The sequence below is a fragment of the Megalobrama amblycephala genome, linkage group LG12, assembly GCF_018812025.1.
Source record: "Megalobrama amblycephala isolate DHTTF-2021 linkage group LG12, ASM1881202v1, whole genome shotgun sequence".
Classification (NCBI taxonomy): domain Eukaryota; kingdom Metazoa; phylum Chordata; class Actinopteri; order Cypriniformes; family Xenocyprididae; genus Megalobrama; species Megalobrama amblycephala.
Window position 1 is genome coordinate 39,630,248 of NC_063055.1, and position 24,864 is coordinate 39,655,111.

The window sequence follows — 24,864 nt, forward strand, 5'->3', positions numbered from 1 at the left end:
TCACTCTGAACAATTTATTGAGAAGAATGCAGTAAGTCATTTAGTGCATATACCAGAAAGTAATCATATTACAAAAAGCAGACTGTCAGAAAATCAGGGTAGGTAAAATGAACCAGTCAACAGCTTGGCACAAGTACAATTTGCCAAAACCTGAAAACAAAACCATTTTCAAGAGCAGTAAAAATTGTAGTATTTTTCAGATGTCATTTAGTGTAAATTAGATTGAATTATTTAAAACATTCTGCACAATGTCATTTCCATTTCTTCAAATAACAAATCAACCTCTTCAGATATTACACAACATGTCTGTGAACCTCTTCAAGTGTAACATAAATGCAAATTTTGTTTCTGAATCATTGAGGAATCTTGAGTTCTGAACCATTTCAAGGGAAAAGCACCAAGATAATGCCTCAATATGCCAATGCAGCCGTTATCAATGAAGGAGATGGTAAAATCACTTCAACAAAGTGACTAGAGCTGATTATGGTTTATGTAGAGGAAGTGACATCACAGAGAAAGGTGTTGGATAACCCAGAGAGCAGCGTTTATGAACCCATCTGATTCTGCATCAACTTTGGACAAAGAGTGATTATTGCCTGGATACCACAACAATCTGTGGACACATGGAGACACTAATGAGCCAACGATCAGAGAAACGATCACCTGAGGAAACCCCACCTGTAGTTCACTTACCTCACTGGTACCTGCAGTGCCTTCAGAGCTCTGTAGTATTCAATACCCTGCTTACTGGGAACACGCTTGTCATCTTCACCCAACATCAGAAGTACTGGGGTTTTTACCTGAGGAACAAACCATAAGCACAAGCTGAGCAGTTGAGAAATTAAAAACAAATCAATAATGCATCAGAACAGCATCCGCTCACCTTGTTCACGTGTTTTATGGGAGACTTGTTTAACATTTGCTCCAGAGTTGCAGGTTCAACATGAACGTCTGTGTTATATTCATATCCAGCTTCCACCATACACCTGAACACAAATACACCCCAAACAATCAGCCATCACAAACATCTAAAGCTCAATGTCACAATACATTAGTCTTATTTCTTTCAAACTTTGCAGACCTTTTACATTTGAAGAGTTTGGTTCCAAAACGCGATAACCACCATTTAAAAATTTAAGTTTCCGGCAAAATCAGTATTGTATCTGGTCGGTATTGAAAAGTCATTTATTAATTTTGCGCAAAATGCAATGTCTGTCGTGTTATTCTGTCATGTTTTCTCCCTTTCTTTCCAAAACGAGACAAACGGCAGTCTCCTTTTTCTGCAGAACGCGATATATCCGCTCAACCAATCACAGCGCACCATTCCACGCACTTTAAACTGTAATGGTGGTGCTCTGAATACACCCGGCATCCTAGTTTTCCTTATCTGCTTTGTGCTTTGATCAATTAAAACAGAAAAATGAATTTTGACGGCATTGATGAACCTGTGGTGGTTTCTGTAGTGGGGAAGAAACATTAACAAGATGACCCGTTGAGTTCATTTTGGGAGCGACGGCTGAATGCATTTTTAGTAAAATGTCTGTATATAAGATTAGTATTGACAAAGTTCAGAGGCTGTCATATATGTGAATCAACTTACTTTGTTGTGTATTTTCAATTTGAAAAATAACTTTTATATTGATGGATTAATTGCATTTTGAAAAGAAACGTGTCATGGATTTATTGCATTTTGATAAAAAAATAATCAGTTTTTATAATAAACCTTTTAAAATCAAAATCTAGATTTGAATTTTTAATGTTTTTATAACTAAAAGATACTATGTAAAAGTTTGAAACAGAAAATAGTGGTTTTCATCTTGCCACTTTCTTGGTAAAGAAAACACATTTTTACTCAAATTAATCAAAATGGAGTTATTGCGTTTTGGAACCAAACTCTTCATTTACAAACAGCTTTTTTACACTGCATGAAAGGCAATATCCCAAAAAGTATAATAGGAGCACTTTAATATTTCACAACAAACTTCAAACTGGTGTGAAATTTCACCACTCAAACAGAAATGAGGGTGAAACAATTTATCTGTTAAATCACCCCAATGTAATTCAGTACGACCACTGGATGCGATGGATAATGTCACATTACCAGTCAGGAATGTCTGTGCTGCCGATCATGGAGGCCAGATTCGTGACGGGATTTCGTGCCACACACGCCTTGTAAAACTCAGGATACTGTCCAATCAGATGACAAGCCAGGAATCCACCGTGAGAGCCTCCCATCACAGCGATCTTCTGCTCGTCAAAGTCACCTTGCTTCAGAACACTGTCTACCGCCAACTGTTTAGAGTTAAACAAACGGTATATATATATATATATATATATATATATATAGAGAGAGAGAGAGAGAGAGATTAGAAGTATAATCACAACACATATGTTGCTATTATTTCAGTAGGGCCTCCAACTTTTAGAACTTCTGAAAATATGAAAAATTCAACCAGAACAATTGCACTAACTTGCTAAAACTTCATATATTTGGTTGTACTGATGCTTGATCATGTGAGTAGGAGCTCAGTGAGCGTTAGAATTCACCTGCACGTCTTTTACGTCCTGTGTACCGACGTTTCCTGGTAAGGAGTTGATGTTATCCTGACCAAACCCAAGTGAGCCTCTGTAATTCACTACAACAGGAAAGACACACATCGCAAACATGACACATGAGGGGGGAAAAAAACTTCCCAAAATCAATGACTTTCGGATATGATTGATTCAGTGATTTTCAATGGATGGCAAAAGCATCATAAAAGAGGTCCACATGGCTTATGGCACTATATTCCTCTGGAATTACACTATCAATCATTCACAGATTGGACACTGCTACTACTCTCATGACCTCGCCAAGTCACAAGAAATTTCGGCTAAAAAGGCTATTGTGCGACATCAAAAGACACATCTAAAATTTATCATGAAATGGAATTTGCGCTAGTCTTTATTCTCTATTGTGACGTATATCTGAGTGAAATGGCTTGTGGAACAAGAATAAATGTAGGGCGGGGCTTGATTTTGTCTGTGAGGAATTGATTGTATGGTTTGCTATTGGTGGATCTCATGTGAGTGACAGGTGACCGAATCATAGCCCATTTTCGGACTGGAGCGAGCACAATTCAAGTTTCTACTTATTTAGATAATTAATATAATAGGACATGTTCTTGTTGTCATAAGGTCATATTTTTAAAGCACACTCCCTCATCTCCACTGGCATTTTAACGTTCATTCATCTTATTGTGACTGTCCTCCACTACACAAGCATTTTTTGAGGTGTGAATGATCAGTGCTAAAACAGGAGGGATTTATGACCTTTAATGAAAAAGTCTTATGGGTTTGGATAAACACAAGGATGAGTAAAAGATGACAAAAGTCTCTCAACAACACAGAAAACACAACTGTGTTGGTTGTGTCCGAGTGAGAAAATAATTCAAAATGTATTTTGTCAACGCAATGATAAATGAGCCACAGTTTAGCTCACATAGACTGCTGTTGTGATCACCGTGTGAAGAGTTTTGAGAAAATGACCCAAATATTGAGAAATATGGGACTATACTAACTGTTCTTCATGGAAAGCCAAATCATGAATGTGATGGACTGACTTGATGTGTGTAGCGTTCGAACTATAACCGCTTCTCACCGAGCAGGACGCTGAAGCCCATCTTACACAGAACTGCTGTGGACAAAATCCACTCTGTCACCAGCACTGAATGAGGGCCGCCTGACAGACACACAGAGAGAAGACCATGTTAATGTCACGCGTAAAGTGTTTGTTGCATCATTTTTATTTTGTAGAATACAAACGGCATTAAAGAACAGACCATGTGGCATGACAATGAGAGGTAGTTTGCTCCCCTCCGTCATTTCCTTTGGCTTCAGCAGAACAGCATCAAAGTCCAAACCAGCTAATGAAGAACAGAAAGTTATTTTCCCATGGAAAATGATATACAGATATACTGTAAAGTGCAACATGTGAACACTAGGACTGTCGCAATTATCGATTAATTGTGGTTATTCAATCTAGTCGCAATTATTTTAGATAATTGTGCAGTTTAAATGTCAATACCATTATGCCATGCATTGCAAACAAGGGATATTTAAGCGCATAAAGAAATGCCATCAAATGCATAATCTGGCACGGAGTAAAGAATAAAGATTATAAACACTTATAAAGCACAAAATGGGCTTCTTTTGTAAGAAATGCAGGCTTATGAGTGACAAGAACAAAAGAAACTGAAAAATAATAATTGCAATTATCTGACAGGCCTGGTGAACACACACAAACACACACATACAGTTCCAGGACGCTTAATTTGATAACCTGAAGAGTGCTAATATTTAGTCCCGCAGCATTTAGGCTTTTGTTGGGACAATTGCTTGACTTTATTTAGAACTGTTTTCATTGGAGGAGCAAAAGTAACTGTATCCGAAATGCAAGCATCATCACGCTCACAATCATGCTAAATATCAGCACATGTATCAGTATCAGATCTTACGGTATTGGCTGTTGTCCTGCTCAGGTGGGGGGCTGAAGTTTAAAGTCTGCCAGCTGATTTCCTCCTGAGGTTGAGTCTCCTCCAGCGTGACCCACGACATCTTGCTTTCAGATCCCTTCGCTGGCAGGAAACCCACACGCTGCAGAGCAGATCATCTAAATTTACCTTATTATAATTAGGGGTTGCACCGACTAATCGACTAGTTGACTTTAAAGGTGCCCTAGAACGTTCTTTCACAAGATGTAATATAAGTCTAAGGTGTCTCCTGAATGTGTCTGTGAAGTTTCAGCTCAAAATACCTCATAGATTTTTTTTAATTAATTTTTTAATTAATTTTTTGGGGCATCATTAATTATGCACCGATTCAGGCTGCGGCCCCTTTAAATCTCGCACTCCCTGCCCCTGAGCTCTCGACTATAATACAGTGATGAAACAAAGTTCACACAGCTAATATAACCCTCAAATGGATCTTTACAAGATGTTCGTCATGCATACTGCATGCATGCATCGGATTATGTGAGTAAAGTATTTATTTGGATGTTTACATTTGATTCTGAATGAGTTTGATAGTGCTCTGTGGCTAAAGCTAACATTACACACTGTTGGAGAGATTTATAAAGAATGAAGTTGTGTTTATGAATTATACAGACTGCAAGTGTTTAATAATGAAAATAGCGACGGCTCTCTTGTCTCTGTGAATACAGTAAGAAACGATGGTAACTTTAACCACATTTAACAGTACATTATCAACATGCTAACGAAACATTTAGAAAGACAATTTACAAATATCACTAAAAATATCATGTTATCATGGATCATGTCAGTTATTATTGCTCCATCTGCCATTTTTCGCTGTTGTTCTTGCTTGCTTACCTAGTCTGATGATTCAGCTGTGCACAGATCCAGACATTACTACTGGCTGCCCTTGTCTAATGCCTTGAACATGGGCTGGCATATGCAAATATTGGGGGCGTACATATTAATGATCCCGACTGTTACGTAACAGTCGGTGTTATGTTGAGATTCGCCTGTTCTTCTGAGGTCTTTTAAACAAATGAGATTTATATAAGAAGGAGGAAACAATGGAGTTTGAGACTCACTGTATGTCATTTCCATGTACTGAACTCTTGTTATTTGACTATGCCGAGGTAAATTCAATTTTTGATTCTAGGGCACCTTTAATGCTCTGCCATGATGCTTTACGCATGACGTCGACTAGTCGCCGATCATAGCCTATAGAGGACGCAGCAGGATAAGAAATCTTTGTCATGCGCGAGACGCCGTAAAAGACGCAAGACATGAGAGCAACGGTCATACATATCTGTCTAACGTGTGTTTACATAGAAAACAATGTTTAACAGTTTAACTACTCAGAACAAACAAGGGACAACCATCACAAATCATAAAAACAGTCGTGGATCATCAGGTAACCACACAGTATTGAGAATCAAGGGTTCACATACTTTTGAATTGGGTCGTAATTTATAAATTCAGCTATTTTTTTTGTCTTGTGGATTTTATGCAAACATCGTTTATGTAAAATATCTTAATCAGGACAGTACTAAATAAAAAAAATGACATGCATTTTGTATGATCCCTCTTATTTTGTTAAAATGTTCACATTTTCACACATTCTGCAAGTGGTTTACAAATTTTCAGGCAGCATGTGATGCGATCTGGGAAAACCCATCAGATATCGTGCTGGAACGTTTTCAGTAAAGTCAAAAAATAGGTTGAATGTCATTTTTTTATGTCATAATTGGGTTTTCATTAAATTATTATTCTATAGCAACTTGTCTATCATCTCTGAAAATATCTTGGCAAAATTTGCCTGTTATGGCGAATTTACGGACATGACATGCAGGAAAAAAAATAGTAGGCTAAATCGTGTGCACGATTTATTATTTCGTTCCCTCGATTTACAAATCATGCACATGATTTATAAATCAAGGGAACGAAATATTAAATCATGTGCACGTTTTAGTAAATCATGCGCATAATTTAATTTTTTTTCTTGCATGTCATGTGCGGGGCTCCGTACTTTCCACATAAACCACATAACATGTAGAATGAAGGTGCATTGCTGCAAATTTCCCGCCAGTCCAGTATAAACTGCGGCACGCAAAGATTTTTTTTTCCAAATACAATGTTATCGTGAGAAGGCGGAGCACAAGAGAAATCAAATACTGCCAAACTGCCCTTGCTACTTCTGAATAGGATGTCTACTTCATAAAATGTATGAAAATATATGGTTCAGATCACTCAAATAAATGGAGGCGCACTTAAATGGTCAGATATGGAGCTTGGGTGTCATCTAGTGAAAAAGTTTGGTACTGCTTCCAAACAAAATCTTACTGAAAGCTCATTTTTGCGATATCAACCTAAAATTTGGAATGTTGACATTTTTGGCTTTGATTTTCTTGCAGTTTAAGAGTAAAACATGTTTTGTAATAAATTATTATAAAATATAAACAATTATATTTTTACATTTTCATAAGCTTAAACTTCTATAACTTTTTTTTATTTCACTTTCAAAATTTATTTCACTTCTACAATAATCTGACTAGTGTCTTCTTTAAAACAAAACCAACCTTAGGTCTATATTCCAAAGCATTCTTGAATTACAACCATTATGTTTGGATAATTCATTTTCATGTCTGTGCGAAAAAGGGGCTGACAGTTAGTTAAACCTGTTTTTCTCAGAATTCTTTTCCTGAAAATCAGAGCGATCAGCCGACTTCAGATAACCGATTTGGAAAAGGCTCGAATCCAGCTTTCATATGGTATTGAAATCAATTGTATTGAAAAATTTCACCATGTGATGGGTTTTCGCAGATCACATCACATATACATATACACATATATATATATATATATATATATATATATATATATATATATATATATATATATATATATACAGAATGTATGTGGGAATACCAGGTCTGGAGGGCGGTTTGGTGAAGAGCAGCTGACCACCATCAGATCTCTGTGAATGTTCAGCAAACTCCAGCTTCCTTCCTGCGATTCTACAGCAGCACAGAGTACAGACAGATTAGAGGCATACAGTACAGTAGTGTTACATGACAAGTCATGTGTTACAGAAGACAACGAGAGTAGCTCTACATACGGGAGGTTAGAGATGTGACTTCACGACTTGAAGTATCAACAACCAACAGATCCTGTAATATACAAACACAAGCTCAGGTCAATTTATTTCTGCTTTATGCAAAGCAGCTTTACAGTGAAAAACAGGACAATAACAGAATCAGTGATGCAAACAGTCATTGTTCAGCTGAAGTCTGTTCAGTGGTGATTCAGTTCAGTTCAATAACTGTGTAAAGTTCATCAATTCTGAAATGATTTCAATTCCGCTATAAAGCAGAAAACAGTGATGTCATCGTCCAGCTCAGTTCAGTTCATATTCAACAGTGTCAGTGCCGTCAGATCAAAAATACTGCACAATATTAAGTGTCCCCAACTAAGGAGCTGTTCAAAAAAAATAGAGAAAAATATTCCTAAATGCAAAGCCAGTTCAGATCCAGATAAAGAAACATACACTCATCCCAAAATAACAGCAATACAACTAACTGATATGCATTATCACCTCCCAAAACAGTGGGAGAAAGTGAATAGAAATGCAGTCACTTCAAAAAAAAGTCACATGATACTGTCATCGTTTACCAGGGCCTGAAATTCGCTTCTGAAACGGAAGGTGAATTCCCACCAAAGATGACTCCTACATAGGGGATTTTCTCATTGAAAAGGGGTGTTGTGTTTTGGACATTTTTAATGTCAAAGAAAAATCAATTATCTCACCTAAATGTTTGTGCATTTCAATATTTAAATGCTAAATTCAATGCATTTGTATAGTGCTTTTTACAATGTTATTTTAAAGGTACACTATGTAACTTTTGGCCCTCTAGCGGATAAAAAACAAACGTGCACATATTTTGAAGGAAGAACATTGTTTTGGTTGTGATTCGCTCTGCATGACTGCAGATGAATATGATTATCATATTGCTCATAAAACATTCACTACTAGGCTTAACAGATATAACCAGTTTAGATGGACATCACTGTAGCTTTACCCACTAATAGACACAGTTTAAGCTAATCTTAATGTAATCTTTATGGTGCAAAAAAAGGTCAGACCCTGACCCGAGGAAAAAGATGATGTTACAGGTAAAAAAGAAATATGCATAAAAATAAGAAGACATATGCATAAACATACCAGAAAATATCACAGATGGAGCTTGAGAAATGTAATGTTTGTGCTATTAGGTGATGAAAGCAATGATGATGGAGGTTAAGTAAAACTACATCACTCAGAGTGCAGCTCTTTTGTAGTACAGACGTGATGTGATGTCATTTGCGTGTCAAATTAACACATTTAATTGGGAATTTGCAAGATTATAAGCAGGAATAAAATTGTCCGCAATCCTGCACCGAATTTCAGGTCATGATTCACCAATGTTGTCCAAACCTGTATGACTTATTTTCTTCTGTGGAACAAAAAAGCAGACATTTCGTCTGTCAGCCTGTTTGGACCACACTGACTTTCATCATACAAACAAACAAAACAAAAAAACACTTTTTTTTTTTTTTTTTTAAATATCTTCTTTTGCATTCAACAGGGAAATAAAAGAAACTGCAAATGGATGCAATGAATGAAATAAACGAGAAAGATGAAATATAATCCTGAGAATACTTGTTAGTAATTTGCAATAATTAATCAAAACAGAACCCAAAATAGTGTGAAAAAAGTACAAAAAAGAATAGTTTTTTCGGATTAGTCAGGAAGTTGACTACTTCAACCACTAGTCAGCGCTGTAGAAGCCATCAAGACCTCAAGTGTGCAATAACCTTAATGACCTGCTTGTTTTTTTAATGATGCGAATACAGATCCATTAATGTTTTCACTGTTGTAGACCTGTGAATGTTATATGAGGAGGCTGATGCTGTATAATACCCCTAGGATAACTGTTAAAATGAAGTTTAATATATGTACGCACATATTGTTTGACGTCAAAGACGCAGATATTAAGGTTAAAATGTTGTGTGTCAATGTACAACGTGTTACTTTGCCTATGTTAAAAACAAAATGAAACCCATTTTTTTAAATGTTTTTATGATCCATCAGAGACATAATTGTTGCAAACAATTAACAGTGTATGTTTAAAAGTAAAGTGTTACAATATTGCATTACTCCTTAAAAAGTAACTAAATCTGCCCAGTCGGTCCAGAGACACTGTTATTAATGTGAGAGAGGTGTTAAAGTACCTTACGACATCTCTGAGCACAGGAGATCAGCACACGCTGACTGTCAGCTGACCAGCAGCGGGGAGAGAGCATTGAGCTGTAGATCCCAGTAAAACCATCTGACACACACACACACACACACACACAAAATAGACCAACAAAAAACATTTTAAACAGGCAAAAGATCTTCATTTGAATAACATGTTTTCTTTTTATTTATTTTATTTTTTTACTTCATTTCTTTACCAACCAACCAATAAATTAATTAAAAAACAGTATTTAAACATGCACATACCCTCTCTAGCTCTCTGCACCACATCAACCACGACACTCGTCTGCTTGGTGTACCAGTCGTACTGCAAACAAACCACAGCAATACAGTCACAACACTTGATTAAAGTGACTGGTAACACTTCACAATAAGGTTTCATTTACTTTAATTACACACACACAAAATACACACCATACAAAGTCGGCTGCACTGCTGGTGTGGGCCGAAGACGCCACACTCCAGATAGACGATACGGCAGTGGTCAGGACTTAGCCGAGGAGAGCAGACAGCGCTGGAGTTACAGGATAACTGTTCTGAGAGCACAGATACAATTTATGAAAGTCAAAAGTAATAATTGTGAGCGATTTTACACACACACACACACACACACACACACACACAGCTTACCACATTTGCCACTAGCCAGATCCACATAAAACAGAGACGACCTGCAGAAATGACACTGCTGTCAGTATGCTGGCAAATATTTAGACAGTGCATTTAAACGACACAAAAATGAACAGATTCTGAACGTTCATCAGACAGATATTTCCCATCACTCACCTTCTGTTGGCGCAGTATTTGAGCCCCAGTCTGAACGGCTCGTGCCACCAACCCACAAACACCAGCCCTGTGTCATTGGGTGACCAGAACGCCTGTGAGACAAGAGTTTAGTTTCTATTATTCAGCTTGCATCTATATTTTTTTATAAGAACAATAACTCTGAGATTATAATAAAGAAGAGTCGGTTTTATTTTAAATGTGTTTTACCAGCATGTAAAATAATTATCGGCATATAAAAAAATGTGACATGAAATCTGCAGAAGACTTGGTTTAAAACGCTTGATTGACTTATTTTTACAATGTCATTTTCTACTGTATAATGCATAAAAGTTTTCATTCAATTTGTGATCCGAAGATAAATTAAAGTCTGATGGGTTTGGAATGACATGAGAGAGACAATTTTTATTTTTGCTTGAAATAACCCTTTTAACAGCAACTATTCAAGGCCTAATTTACTCACATTGCTGCAGAACAGCTGTATGATGTTAACTCATTACTTGTTACTTGAACATGTTTATAATTATGTTTTAGTTGCTGGTGACCTAAACTCTCTGTTAAAGTCTCAGGTCGCCTGAATTGAAAAACTAAGGTTGAGAACTTTTGACTGCTATTGTATCTGCCAAATGTCATAATCATCCATTCACTAATGTTTTCATTCAATTTTAGTTAAATCTGAAATGTTATTGGCTTCAGACATCTAGGTTGATCTGTGCTTATTGGAGCAAAAAGAAATGTTCACCTAGCTCAGTCAACTGGTTGCTGAGTTATGAGTTATCAGGTTTTTAGTTAGCTTTAGCGCCCCCTATGGGCGGAATTTGAGGCAATTTAGCAATGCATCCTCAGTATTCTGTTGTCTATGCGCATCACAGTTTGGTAGATAGAAGTAAATTAGTCAAATTGGGCAACACCCTAAAAAAATTGTTTCGATAACTTTGTCAATATGACACATGATCATTTAATCCAATGTATAGCCATTCAACCATTTTGGGTGAACAGAAAAGAGCATTTTATTCTTAGTGTGAAGAACATTTTAACAATCAGATTCTTTTCATTATGGAACTCTAATAATCCACTTGTGCATTGAAAGCTTCAACGAATGTTAAAGGTTCTTCATGGAACCATAAATGGCAAGAAATGCAAAGAACATTTATTTTTAAGAGTGTATGACGAATATTCAAAATGCTGAAATCCTACCTGTCGCTCTTATCAAACAGCTTTTATTTAATGGCAAACTTAAAATATAGGTCACTCCACAATTAATGTTTAATGGTAAACACAATGATGATTCATAAAGTGATCAGTTGTTTTCTCTCAAAAGTCATACTGAAATCACACTGAAGCCTCTCCATTGACATCCATTCAAAAAAGCCAAACCATTCTCACTCCCAAGGCGTCCAATAATAAAAATGAAAATCATTATACCCCAGCATATAATATGAAGTCTCTTTATAGTGTGCACGTGGCCAAAGTGACTATGATTTTTTGCTCTGTCAGCCTTGAAGCAGAAGCAATATGAGATGTTAAAGCTTATTAAATAAAATGCATCAAAATAAGCACAATATCAATCTGAACCCATGTTCCAAACACAAGATCGTACTGTACCTGTCCTGGAGAGATGTTGGTGGGTATTCCTTCCAGCACCGTGATGTTGCTGCCCTCGATGTCCAGCACACAGAGCACTGGGCTGCTTTTATTCACAAGCGCTTCACCCCAGTCTTCATAATACTCAAACTGATGCCCCTGTCACACACACACACACACACACACACACACAGTCATTCCCAAACTATTAACCAAACTAAAGTAGGAGCAGATGGCATATACAATGCCAAACTTTTACCAGAACCGTTTCCTCCTTCTTGTCGGTCTTGATGGTCTCCTCTTCATCAGCGAGCAAACCCGTCTCAGGCCCCTGCGGTTCAAGGGAACATGAGGTCAGATGAAGAACACGCTAATAGAAGCATTAGAAAGCGTGTGTGTTTTGTGTAAACCTGGAAGTATGACTCCGTCTTGGGTCGTTTCTTCTCAGCAACATACAGGAGGTGAGTTTCTGAATGAGACCAGACCATACAGCCGAACTGATCTGAGAACAGAGAGCACATGAGCCCTCATTATCAGTGTGTGTTCATGTGGACTGTTCAGGACCAGTGTGAAATTTTATTTTCCTATGAACAGCTCCATGTGTGTTTAATGTCTGTTAGCTGATCTGTTGGGTGCATCCTCCAGATGGACACAGTGTACACAGGGTTCAAAGGTTTTGTGTAATGAACCCTGCTGAGAGGAAAGGCTGTGAATGTTTTCCTCTTACCATCTTCATACACTTTGCCGTGTTTTTTGAGAGTCGTCAGATTAAGACACTTCAGCTTCCTGTTCTTGTGCCAGATCTAAACAGAGACGGAGAGAGACAGACCGCTGCTGAGAGAGATCACTGGAACACACTGACTGACTGACTGAGACTGATAGTGAGTAACAAGGTTGACATGAAGAAGTTGACACTGCACTCTAGTGACACTGGTGGTCTGCTCTTTACTCCCCAAAAGGGATAGTGGTGACTGCGCAGTTTGAGTGATATCACCTTGGGTTGAGAGGAAGAAGAAGCGGTTGTCGAAGACGAGAAAGATGACGTGGGAAGATATTTTTAAGAGCCGCCACATACAATTTACGTTTTCATGCGTAGCAGCCTGTCATTATCTAATGTTTCCATCCAAAGTTGTGAATTTAACTTAATAATAAAGCTTAATTTCCATTCCAAAATGTCATTTCCTGATAAACTGGTACTAAATATCACTAAGAAAAATGGAAGCTGCTGCAGTAGAAGCCACTTTATACAATAATTTTGTATACACAACCAGTCAAAGGTTTGGAAACGGTAAGATTTTTAATGTTTTTAAAAGAAAAAAATTTAAATTTGAAAGAAATTGTAATAATATTTAATTTATTTTTAATTAAATAAATGCAGCCTTGGTGAGCAGACGAAACTGCTCAAACTGATCCAAACTTTTGACTGATATTGTATAATACATTACTTGTGCCTCAGGGGGCTTTCACACTGGCAGTTTAGTTCAAAACGGGGCGCGGTTCACATGAAAAATCGCTAATGTGAAAGCTGTAATGCGAAGCCGGGTGCGCACCGGGGTACCGAACCCGAGACTACCTGAAGGAGGTGGTCTGAGTTCAGTTGCACTCGAACAGTGCCGCGGCTCACGTGAATATGAAAGCAATACGGACTCGGGTGTGCACTTATTCAGGAAGTAAAGTAACCTGCGCATGCATTTTCGCCAAAGATAACGTATTTACTTAAACACATGTAAGATGATAGTATTAATGATTTACAGTGGATTCGAGCAGGAGTGAGTCTGCAGCGTATTCACGCTTTGCGAGTAAAATCAGAGCAAATGAATGGTAATCAGCTGTCTCCTCAAAACAGTCTGCTTACAAGCAGCGGAAAACCATCTACATGCAACACACATACAGTAAACTTGAGTGTTGTTTACTCTGCTGCACATTATTATTAAAAATCACAATTTTTTGACCCATGTTCTGTTTTCTATCACGCGCCGTGCATGTATGACGTAAGATGAACGCAAATGCATCAGGGTTTGATAGAATCAATTTGAGTGTGAAACCAGGCCAACGCTGCAGAGGGCACCGGGAACAATCGCGCCCGGGCTCGGACCGTGACAAACGAGTCCAGTGTGAAAGCCCCCTCAGAGCACGCTCTTGCTTTTGGAGGTGAATGCCTGCTGTTTGGGAACGCCGTTCTGGGAGGGAAATAGGGTGCGTTCACACTTGTAGTTCGGTTCGTTTGGTTAATTTGGTCCGGACCAAACAAGAAAAAAGAAAAAAATGTAGTCCTGCTCCAATTAGCGTTCAGATTGGCAAACCACCGAACCAAAAGACACCAAACCTAAAGGCATAGGGAAACATTCACAACCTGATTGGTTGGATTTTATGACGTATTGCCTATTTTGAGACAGAACTTACCGAACATCCAATACAATGCTGTGTGCTGAGGTAAATGCGCCCGCTTGTTTGGTGCGCACCAGGGTTCAGATGGCAGCATTCACACATGCTCAAATGAACCGCACTAACAGAGCAATCGCACCAGGGTTCGTTTTAATCGAACTAGGGCTGGACAATAATTCAATATCAATATATATTGCGATATAATTTTTTTCGATAACGGTGATATGATTTTTAAACGCATTTCCGGTATTTCGATATATACATTACAGCATCACTGACTTGAGGCGTAGCCGTTAGAAAGAGCAGAACGCGATTGGCTATTTGCGTGATGATGTACAACACAGAGACATGCAGCCACCAGCCAGTGCTCAACAGTTGTACGCCAAGATCAAACGCGAACGCGGCAAGTTTTACAAAATGAGTACAGCTGATGCAAATGCGACGGAACAAGCTTCCACAACTTGATGAAAATATGTGTGCATAACTACACCGTGCTGGTTAATGTTTGGTGCAGGAGAATGTGTGAAATAAAAGCTTTAAACACGGATACTTTATTCTGTATGAGCTATGTGTCACGTGGCTAGTGTTATTAAACTCGTCGCGGAGCTCCGCGCTGAAACCGAGCATATGCGCGCTCCGCCTGTATATCATAAAAACAATCGTATTTTTCATGTGTTCGTATTCAAACTCCAGTTCTGACCGCATCGCGAGCAAAATACAAACAACACTCATGTGCTGCTGTGCTGAGGGAAACAGCCTACGGCTTGCGTATTTGAACGCAGCTAGAGCAGGCAGAGGTGAATGAGCAGCACTTTTGTGACATTTAAATTCTCCGCTGTAATGCGATCTCATGCAAACATATTTTCCATTTGTGCTGGTAGATTACAGCAAAACAATCCACTTCCGAGAGAAGTGATGCTTTCTCATGCATAATACTGCAATTATAATCTTATGCATACTACAGCGCAGTGATTGGATTAAATGAGCTTTATGTCATGAATATATATGTCGAGATTCGCTCGAAACGGTCTATGTCAGCATGTTCGACCATGCCCATACTTAGGCCGAAAGTACACGATGACGTCAGATTTTGTGATGTTGCTCCGACTCAGCTTTTCAAACAGGAAGACAGAAATCGCTATGAAAAATGCAAAAATAACTATTTTTCACTTATGAATAACATTGAGTACCTTTAGTGTTTTCAATGATGTGCAGCCTATACACATCTGTTTACATCTCAAAAAAAGTGTTTTGGGGTTTCATGACCCTTTAAGAATAATAAAATCAGCCTACGTTATAGTTTAATGTTAAAGATATTAATATTACTAAAGTGAGTGAGTCTTATGTTTATTTTTATGTTTGTATGAAGGCTAAATACAAATAAAAGCTGAACATAAATTTATTTGTACTGTTTTTATTTCTAAAATATTATATAGTTTTATAGGAAGAGATTTCATAGATTTAGCAAATTCATTTTTCAGACGTTTGTAGGTACAGACATCCGTTGTGGCCGTTCTTGGCAGTTTTTCTGTGGCTATTATATAGTTCATATCGGAATTATATCGTATCGACCGAAATTAAGAATTATATCGTGATATAAATTTTGGCCATATCGTACAGCCCTAAATCGAACCAAACATGACAAGTGTGAAAGCACCCTTATACTGAACCACTTTGACGACAGACTTTGCTCAGGCATCTCAGAACAACCAAAACAGCATTTCAGATGCTGTGCAACGAGATCGGTGCATTTATGCCGTCCCATCACAAAGTCGGGTCTTTTTTGATGCACATCAAGGAATTTATTAGGTAAGTGTTTCCAACGTAGTTTATGTGCATGTTTTCTTATCGGACAATAAGTTTATGCGACTCAATTGATTGCATACGTTTCTTATGTGCATTTTTTTAATTTACGTGCATCTTGGCGTTTCCATCCAGTGGTTTTTTATGCGATATATCAAAATGCACAATGCGCATAACACGTCCTGTTAAAGGTGCCCTAGAATCAAAAATTGAATTTATCTTGGCATAGTTAAATAACAAGAGTTCAGTACATGGAAATGACATACAGTGAGTCTCAAACTCCATTGTTTCCTCCTTCTTATATAAATCTCATTTGTTTAAAAGACCTCCGAAGAACAGGCGAATCTCAACATAACACTGACTGTTACGTAACAGTCGGGATCATTAATATGTATGACCCCAATATTTGCATATGCCAGCCCATGTTCAAGGCATTAGACAAGGGCAGCCAGTATTAACATCTGGATCTGTGCACAGCTGGATCATCAGACTAGGTAAGCAAGCAAGAACAATAGCGAAAAATGGCAGATGGAGCAATAATAACTGACATGATCCATGATAACATGATATTTTTAGTGATATTGTTAAACTGTCTTTATAAATGTTTCGTTAGCATGTTGCTAATGTACTGTTAAATGTGGTTAAAGTTACCATCGGTTATTAATGTATTCACGGAGACAAGAGCAGTCGCTATTTTCATTATTAAACACTTGCAGTCTGTATAATTCATAAACACAACTTCATTCTTTATAAATCTCTCCAACAGTGTAGCATTAGCCGTTAGCCACGGAGCACAGCCTCAAATTCATTCAGAATCAAATGTAAACAATATAACAGTATACAATACTCACATAATCCAACGCATGCATGACGAACACTTTGTAAAGATCCATTTTGAGGGTTATATTAGCTGTGTAAACTGTGTTTATGCACTGTTTAAGGCAAGCACGAGCTCTGTGGGCGGAGAGCACGGGATTTAAAGGGGCCGCAGCATAAAATCGGCACGTTTATAATGATGCCCCAAAATAGGCAGTTAAAAAAATTAATTAAAAAAAATCTATGGGGTATTTTGAGCTGAAACTTCACAGACACATTCAGGGGACACCTTAGACTTATATTACATCTTTTAAAAACATAATCTAGGGCACCTTTAACAGACTTCGTAATATTTTCACACAAATGACATTTCGGAAAATGATTGCAATGCAGTTTGTGTGCGAGTGCGGAATAGAGATCAGCCAAAATTAAACTAAAAACCATCCGGTTGGCGATTTTGTGTTTGGAGCACAAACTGGCCATTTACGGTTTACGCCCGGTCGACCAGTGCATCTCTAGAAAAAAGGATGCAGTCACACAAACGCACCCAAATCAATTTTGAGGTTGCACAGATTCAATTTCAAGGGCATATGTGACAAAAAATGGTTGTAATTTTGAGCTTCGACATATGCACTCTGTATTCAACTGTTTAGTGTAACTTTATAAGGTTATTTTGTCATTCAACATAAGAGTCTGAAGCCCCTCCCCCTCCGCTCCATAATTAAAGCTGTGACAGTCAGGACAATCCAGTCCAACATTCCACACATCATTATTTTGGTTAATTAAGTGCATCATCTGGGTATTTAAAGTGCACTTTTTCAATTTTCGGAGTTTTCAGTGTGAACACACACTACTCACACTATTCATACTACAAACAGCATGGAATAGTACCTCCTATCTTAAAATGTAATGCCTAGCAGAAAACATTAGGGCTGGGTATTGACACAATTTTCACGATTCGATTCGATTACTAATCACATGCTTTCGATTCGATATCGATTATTTTGGAAGTAGTATTTCAGTTACAGTACATGGCAAATTTTCTAGAGGAAAAAGAAATCTCTCAACTACACATGAGAGTCAGCTGGTACTACTGTAATAATATTGAAGGTTAAATTAACTTATTTATACACAAACACTTAAATTACACTCAATGATGGTTTTATTATAAATAAAGTTTAGAATTACATAATCATATTTCTACTCCAATTCATTTTTTTGAAATATAAACATTTAAATCGTGGCTGATTTATTCAAACATGCATTAAATATTGAAGAACATTATAATGAATATGTAACGGTGCATAGCTATATTTATCAGAATGCTGCTCTCTAGAGTCACTTTTCTAGCTGACTAATGAGTTTATGGTCACTGAATATGTTTTTCTGAGGTAAATGTGACGTTACATTACGGCTGTTTTATTGAGTCTTTCCGAGGTTGAAACACTGATTGAGCGATTACACGAGACATGATACGGATTTCAGTAAGTTGTACTGTATATTTTAACATACCTTCAGATGTTCATGTTTATTTCGCTGTAACTGGTATTAAAGCGGAGGAGAGGATGATCACATGCTTCTCTTTAACTGAGGCGCTAAAGCGATCTGTCACGCCACATTAAACAGCGCCAAAACGGTATTTATTTTCTGAATCTCATAATAAGATGGACGTCATTTGAAATCTGAGACTTTGCTTCATATCAAAAGTAACAAAGATTATTGTGATTTATTGGATGGGAGGCGCTACATATTCTGCTCATTCATCAACTGAAAACAGACTAGACTAATCGATTCTTGGGATTTAAGAATCAATATCGGTTCGTAAAAATGAAAATCGATTAAAATCAAGAAATCTATATTTTTTTACCCAAGCCCTAGAAAAAATACAAATATTTAATACTTTTTAATGGCCTTAAAATCAGGATACTCTAATTTCACACTTTTTAATGCCCTGGGGAACCCTGTTATCGGTTAAACCATTATCACGCAGCCCTAAAGTCATAAGGTGCAGTCATATTGTAGGTATATAAATGACTTGTGAAGCAATCTGACCTCCAGGAACTGCTTGTCTTCTCCTTTAATGTTGCTCTCTCTCAGCACAGCCTTCATGTCTCCGGACGGGGAATCCACGCTGAGCAGCCTGAGCACACGGAGACAGAGTATGCGTTACCAGATCTCAACATGATACTTCTTGCTTAAAGAGGTTACAGGTTACTTGCTTAAAAACTATCCATTTAAATATCTTTCCCTGATGACATATAATGAACACAAGCGCAGACAGAACCTACTCTCCCTTGATTTCAGTGCAGTTTCCGGAGGGTCCGGAGTAAACCACTGACGTGTCATCATGAAACACAATGTACTGACGACAAAACTTCACACTCTCGTTCCTCTCCAAATCCCGCTGAGTCCACTCTGAAAAACATAAAGTCATGTGTGAGAGATTATTCATAAGATTCGTAAGTTGCTTATAAATCTGTAGTGTTGATTTAACTTGTAAACCATCCTATCGTCCAGCTCCAAATGGCTGTAATAAGGCACTAAGGTATTATAAACATTAACATTATGAATATCTGTAAAGCTTGTTTGTAACGATGTGTATTGTGAAAAGTGCTATACAAATACAATAAAATAGTTATAAATATATTAGTATTTTAAAGGATTAGTTCACTTTCAAATTAAAATTTAACCATTTTAACCATAGACGCTCATCTTGAACTAGCTTTCTTCTTCTTCTCTATTAGAATTCCAGCAGTGTAGACACTGCTAAGTGTATTACTGCCCTCCACAGGTCAAAGTTTGAACTAAATTGACCCTTATTCCTCGTCTGGTATCGTTTAAAGCCCTTTGAAGCTGCACCGAAACTATAATTTTGACCTTCAACCGTCTGGAGGCCAGTGAAGTCCACTATAAGGAGAAAAATCCAGGAATGTTTTCATCAAAAACCTTCATTTCTTTTCGACTGAAGAAAGAAAGACATCAACATCTTGGATGACATGGGCATGAGTAAATTATCAGGAAAATTTATTTGAAAGTGAACTAATCCTTTATGACTGGTTTTGTGGTCCAGGGTCACATATAAGCATCATTTATCACCAATAATGTCTTAGTAAGATGATATTTTAAATGCTTAGTTTTGTGATCATAGCTCTCTTGTAGTTTTAAAACATATAACGCAAAATAATTAACAAATAAGCTATAAAATAAGTCGCTTCAGTCCAGTAAGTGTTCATCTTGAAATATATAGAGTTTTTCTAACGTTTACTTTATAAAAAAAAGCATAAAGACACGAGCTGAAAGACGTTTTTACAATTAAAAATACTTTTACTTGCTGTAAACTATCGGTCAGATGACAGAAGGCATGTGGTACAACAGGTTTGAGCAAAGTTTTGATAGAGGCCTTAGAAATGAGTGTATGAAATATGATACAGTAGGCTTTAATGATGGTGTTTAGTTTAATTGTGTGCTTTAGTAGCTCGTTTGACATGTCAGAGATGATAGCTTGTTTAAACCTGTATAGATGTTGCAGTATTGTCCGCCGTATCGTGACGTGATCACCGGACCCACATCCGCGCGACACAAGGCGGGGAACCGACACTGCTCCCGGTACAGCTGAGCGATCTCCGCCGGCTCCCGGAGCACCTGAAACACGGCATGACCATATGCATTAGACATAAATATATGAATCACAGAACATGTGCATGTTTAGATGGGATCATCTGCTCTCCGCATGTGACGCGGAAGTTGTGAGAATAACACTGAGGTGACTTCCAGCGGTCGGGAATGAGCAGTCTGTGTTCTGCTGCAGTGAGAAGAGTGAAATACTCATGAAACGGTGTTCCTGTAAGCGATGTTTCAGGCTTTTATCTGTACCTTCGAGCTCATGACAGCGCAGCGTGAAGCAAGTCGCTGGAGAGGAATCCTGCGATTGAACATGGAGCTGAGGGGGCGGAGCGCGACGCGACGGAATCTGTTTTCTCATTGGTCAGATGCGATGACGTGAGTGTTATTTTTTGTTTACATCATAATCTTTTTATTATACTTGATAAGTTTTGTATTAATGATGAACCTTTTTTTAGAATTATAAAATTATATAAGTATTACGGCGAGTACAAATAAAAAGCTGTTAAAATTGTTTATTTCACACTTTTAAAGGGTTAGTTCACCCAAAAATGAAAATTCTGTCAATAATTACTCTCCCTCATGTCGTTCCACACCCGTAAGACCTTCGTTCATCTTCAGAACACAAATTAAGATATTTTTGATGAAATCCGATGGCTCAGTGAGGCCTGCATAGACAGCAATGACATTTCCTCTCTCAAGATCCATTAATGTACTAAAAACACATTTAAATCAGTTCATGTGAGTACAGTGGTTCAATATTAATATTATAAAGCGACGAGAATCTAATTTTGGTGCGCCAAAAAAACAAAATAACGACTTATTTGGTGATGGCCAATTTCAAAACACTGCTTCAGGAAGCTTCAGAGCTTTATGAATCTTTTGTTTCGAATCAGTGATTCGGATCTCTTATCAAACGGCTAAACTGCTGAAATCAAGTGACTCCGGTGCTCCGATTCACTGATTCGATTCGTAAAGCTCCGAAGCTTCATGATGCAGTGTTTTGAAATCGGCCCTTATAGATATTGTTGAAAAGTCGTTATTTTGTTTTTTTGGCGCACCAAAAATATTCTTGTGGCTTTATAATATTAATATTGAACCACTGAACTCACATGAACTGATTTAAATATGTTTTTAGTACATTAATGGATCTTGAGAGAGGAAATGTCATTGCTGTCTATGCAGGCCTCACTGAGCCATCGGATTTCATCAAAAACATCTTAATTTGTGTCCCGAAGATGAACGAAGGTCTCACGCGTGTAGAACGACATGAGGGTGAGTAATTAATGACATTATTTTCATTTTTGGGTGAATTAACCCTTTAAGATCTTATGAAATAGTAAGGTCTTTCGTTAATTATTTTTTATTTGTATATATATATATATATATATATATATATATATATATATATATATATATATATAATAGTTATATATAGTTATATATAGTTATATAACTTTGGATTATGAACTGAAGTCAGATCATACATTATTAATGCCTTTCTGTTGCTATTTAAAGTCCTGCATCTGTTCAGTTTTCCATGTATTGTGTAGCTTACAGTAACACTGCAAGTTTAAACTGTGCCTCACCTCTGCTTTATGTTGTCAATCAGAAGCTGTTCTCTGTAGTCCTTGACCTGTAACTCAGATTCCCTATAAACAAATCAGCAAAAGGCATTTTCTGACATTTAAGTGGATATGTGATCAGTGTTGGGGAAAGTTACTTTTAAATGTAATGCATTATAATATTGTGTTACTCCATAAAAAGTAACTTACTGCATTACTTAGTTACTTTTTATGAGAAGTAATGAGTTATGTTACTGTTGCATTACTTTCTGACCTGGGTTTCTTGTTTTTGTTAATAACAACAACAATAAAAAAAAAAAAAAGTTCTAGTTTTGGCAAATGTAAAGGTCCTTTCACACCAAAAGTGAGATGAATAAGCCTCAGGCTGAAGGAAATGCAGATTCACGTCTGTACAGCAGAGGAGCAAACAAACCTTTCAGCTGTGCTGCCATTCTGGATTAAAGAAGAACTGGATGCAGGAGAAGAAATTTAACACTCCTGCTTCACATTTTGGCAATAACCATCATGTTCACACACAACGTCTCTGCGGCACTTGCATTACTTATTTGAAAAAGTAACTCAGATATTTTGTTGTAAATTTAAAAGTAATGCGATACTTTACTAATTACTTGATAAAAGTAATCTGATTACGTAACTCAAGTCACTTGTAATGCATTACCCCAACACTGTATGTGATACATATCTCACTAAATGTTAAAACGCTTTGGTTGTGTTGTGTTGTGTTGACAAATTATTACTTTGTAAAATTTTGGATGGATTTCCCCAACTACCTGCATGCAAAAACTACTCGGTTCTTCACAAATCACATAAATTACATGCATTTCGGCTTCAAAATGGTAACATTTTGTACCCACAATAATCGTGTAACTTAATTATCAAATGTGAAAATGCAAATATTTGTCTTTTGGAAGTAGCATTTGAAATCCAAATTGCTCAACAGTCCGAGGGGTGCGTGTTGTCCTGTGAATACAGACAAAAAATTGCATATTATAGTGCCACCTTGAGGCATATTTAAAATAAAAAAATAAGGTACACAACCTCAAAGTCACTTTCTGTGCATCTGCCAAATTTTATGATAATCAACCCTTCATTTCTTAAGATTGTAGATGTCGGTCAGTTCGTCGAAATGTGCCACACCCCAAAATTTCATTGGCTTATGTTTAAAAATGCTGGGAATTTGGGACCCAGAGGTAATATCTGGGTCTGAGCAGGGAAAAGTGGAGATAATGAACTAAATCACCAAATTTAAAAGAACAGATGTCAACACAGCGTGCAAAAGAGCGTTTCTGAAGTTAAAGCGCCTGCTAAATCTGGCATGCTTCCTCTGAATGTCCTCTTGTCCGGCATGAATGTGTTGAATGTTGTCAGTAATATGATTCTGGTCCAACAGAGGGAATGTTATGCTAGATTAGTTTAACCAGTGTTGTGTAATATAAGAATACAATTACCCTGCCTCATTGTTTGACGTATTTAGCTATTATGTATTACATATAATGCTTTATTGTTTTGTTTATTTCCTGGAAAGGACAATGATGTAACTGCAACGTGTATTTTATTGAATTTGCGGTCAAAGGGGATGAGACCGTTCTACATGTCACTCTACAGGTGACTTATGCTCAAAGTAGAGAAGAAAGAGCAACATTATACATGTTATGAAGGACGTGAACGAGAAGTGAGCACATTTGGGAAGGTCACTGATTTATCTTTAAATATCTGTGACTTCTGAAGAGCATCTCCAGCACCAGAACCATTGCTGATATTGCCTTGATTGAAAAACTTTTTGATATTTGTACTTTGACTTGTATATAGAGTATGTGTAGGATATTTCTACTACTAGAGAAAGTATTGTAATCAATAAATTGACTTCAAGGGCATTGATTTATTAAGTTGAGCAAGAACAGAGCACAGAGAAGTCTGCTGTCTGATTTTAAGTATTATAATTTAGGTCCGATTTAACTCGCCTAACCTGAGAATAATAAAAATCAGGTAAAGGTGTCAAGTTACGCACCATAAAACACCAGTATATGTTCAGGAATTCTTTATCATCAGGCAAAATCTGTTATTTAAATTGAGTGTTCAGTTTGATTGAAATACTACATACTCTTACAGGTGAACTGATGTGCCATGCACAAACTCAACAGATTTATGTTGACTTGACTAAGTTTGTTAGATTTATATTAACTGCTGAATATTTTTGGTTTGTCCCATTGACTCAATTTAATAAAATTCACTGAATTGTTTGAATGATTTTGTTATTTTATTAATTTCCCAATATATTTAAAACGGACCCATAATGCCCTTTTCACAAGATGTAATATAAGTCTCTGGTGTCTCCAGAATGTGTGTGTGAAGTTTCAGCTCTTCAGATCATTTATTATAGCTTGTCAAATTTGCCCCTATTTGGGTGTGAGCAAAAACACACTGTTTTTGTGTGTGTCCCTTTAAATGCAAATGAGCTCCGCTTTCCAGAAGAGGGCGG

General features: G+C 37.2%; 1 protein-coding gene and 1 long non-coding RNA gene across 2 annotated transcripts in view; one reads left to right on the forward strand and one right to left on the reverse strand.

Annotated features, from left to right (window-relative positions):
- Positions 1-21,180, reverse strand: apeh (acylaminoacyl-peptide hydrolase). The gene is made up of 23 exons (XM_048211113.1): positions 21,052-21,180; positions 20,691-20,820; positions 19,467-19,593; positions 19,231-19,318; positions 12,902-12,977; positions 12,585-12,676; positions 12,434-12,505; positions 12,196-12,333; positions 10,594-10,685; positions 10,438-10,478; positions 10,222-10,343; positions 10,054-10,114; positions 9,780-9,877; positions 7,627-7,678; positions 7,437-7,525; positions 4,497-4,635; positions 3,822-3,905; positions 3,641-3,721; positions 2,548-2,636; positions 2,102-2,292; positions 884-986; positions 694-800; positions 1-613 (listed from the first exon to the last, which is right to left on the reverse strand). The coding sequence occupies exons 1-23, from the start codon at positions 21,112-21,114 to the stop codon at positions 508-510; spliced, it is 2,241 nt and encodes a 746-aa protein (XP_048067070.1). The 5' UTR covers positions 21,115-21,180; the 3' UTR covers positions 1-507.
- Positions 20,819-24,864, forward strand: part of LOC125280536 — a 10,080-nt gene continuing 6,034 nt past the window's right edge. Inside the window, exon 1 of the long non-coding RNA XR_007187642.1 lies at positions 20,819-21,177. This is a non-coding gene — a long non-coding RNA (uncharacterized LOC125280536). The remainder of the gene's footprint in view (positions 21,178-24,864) is intronic.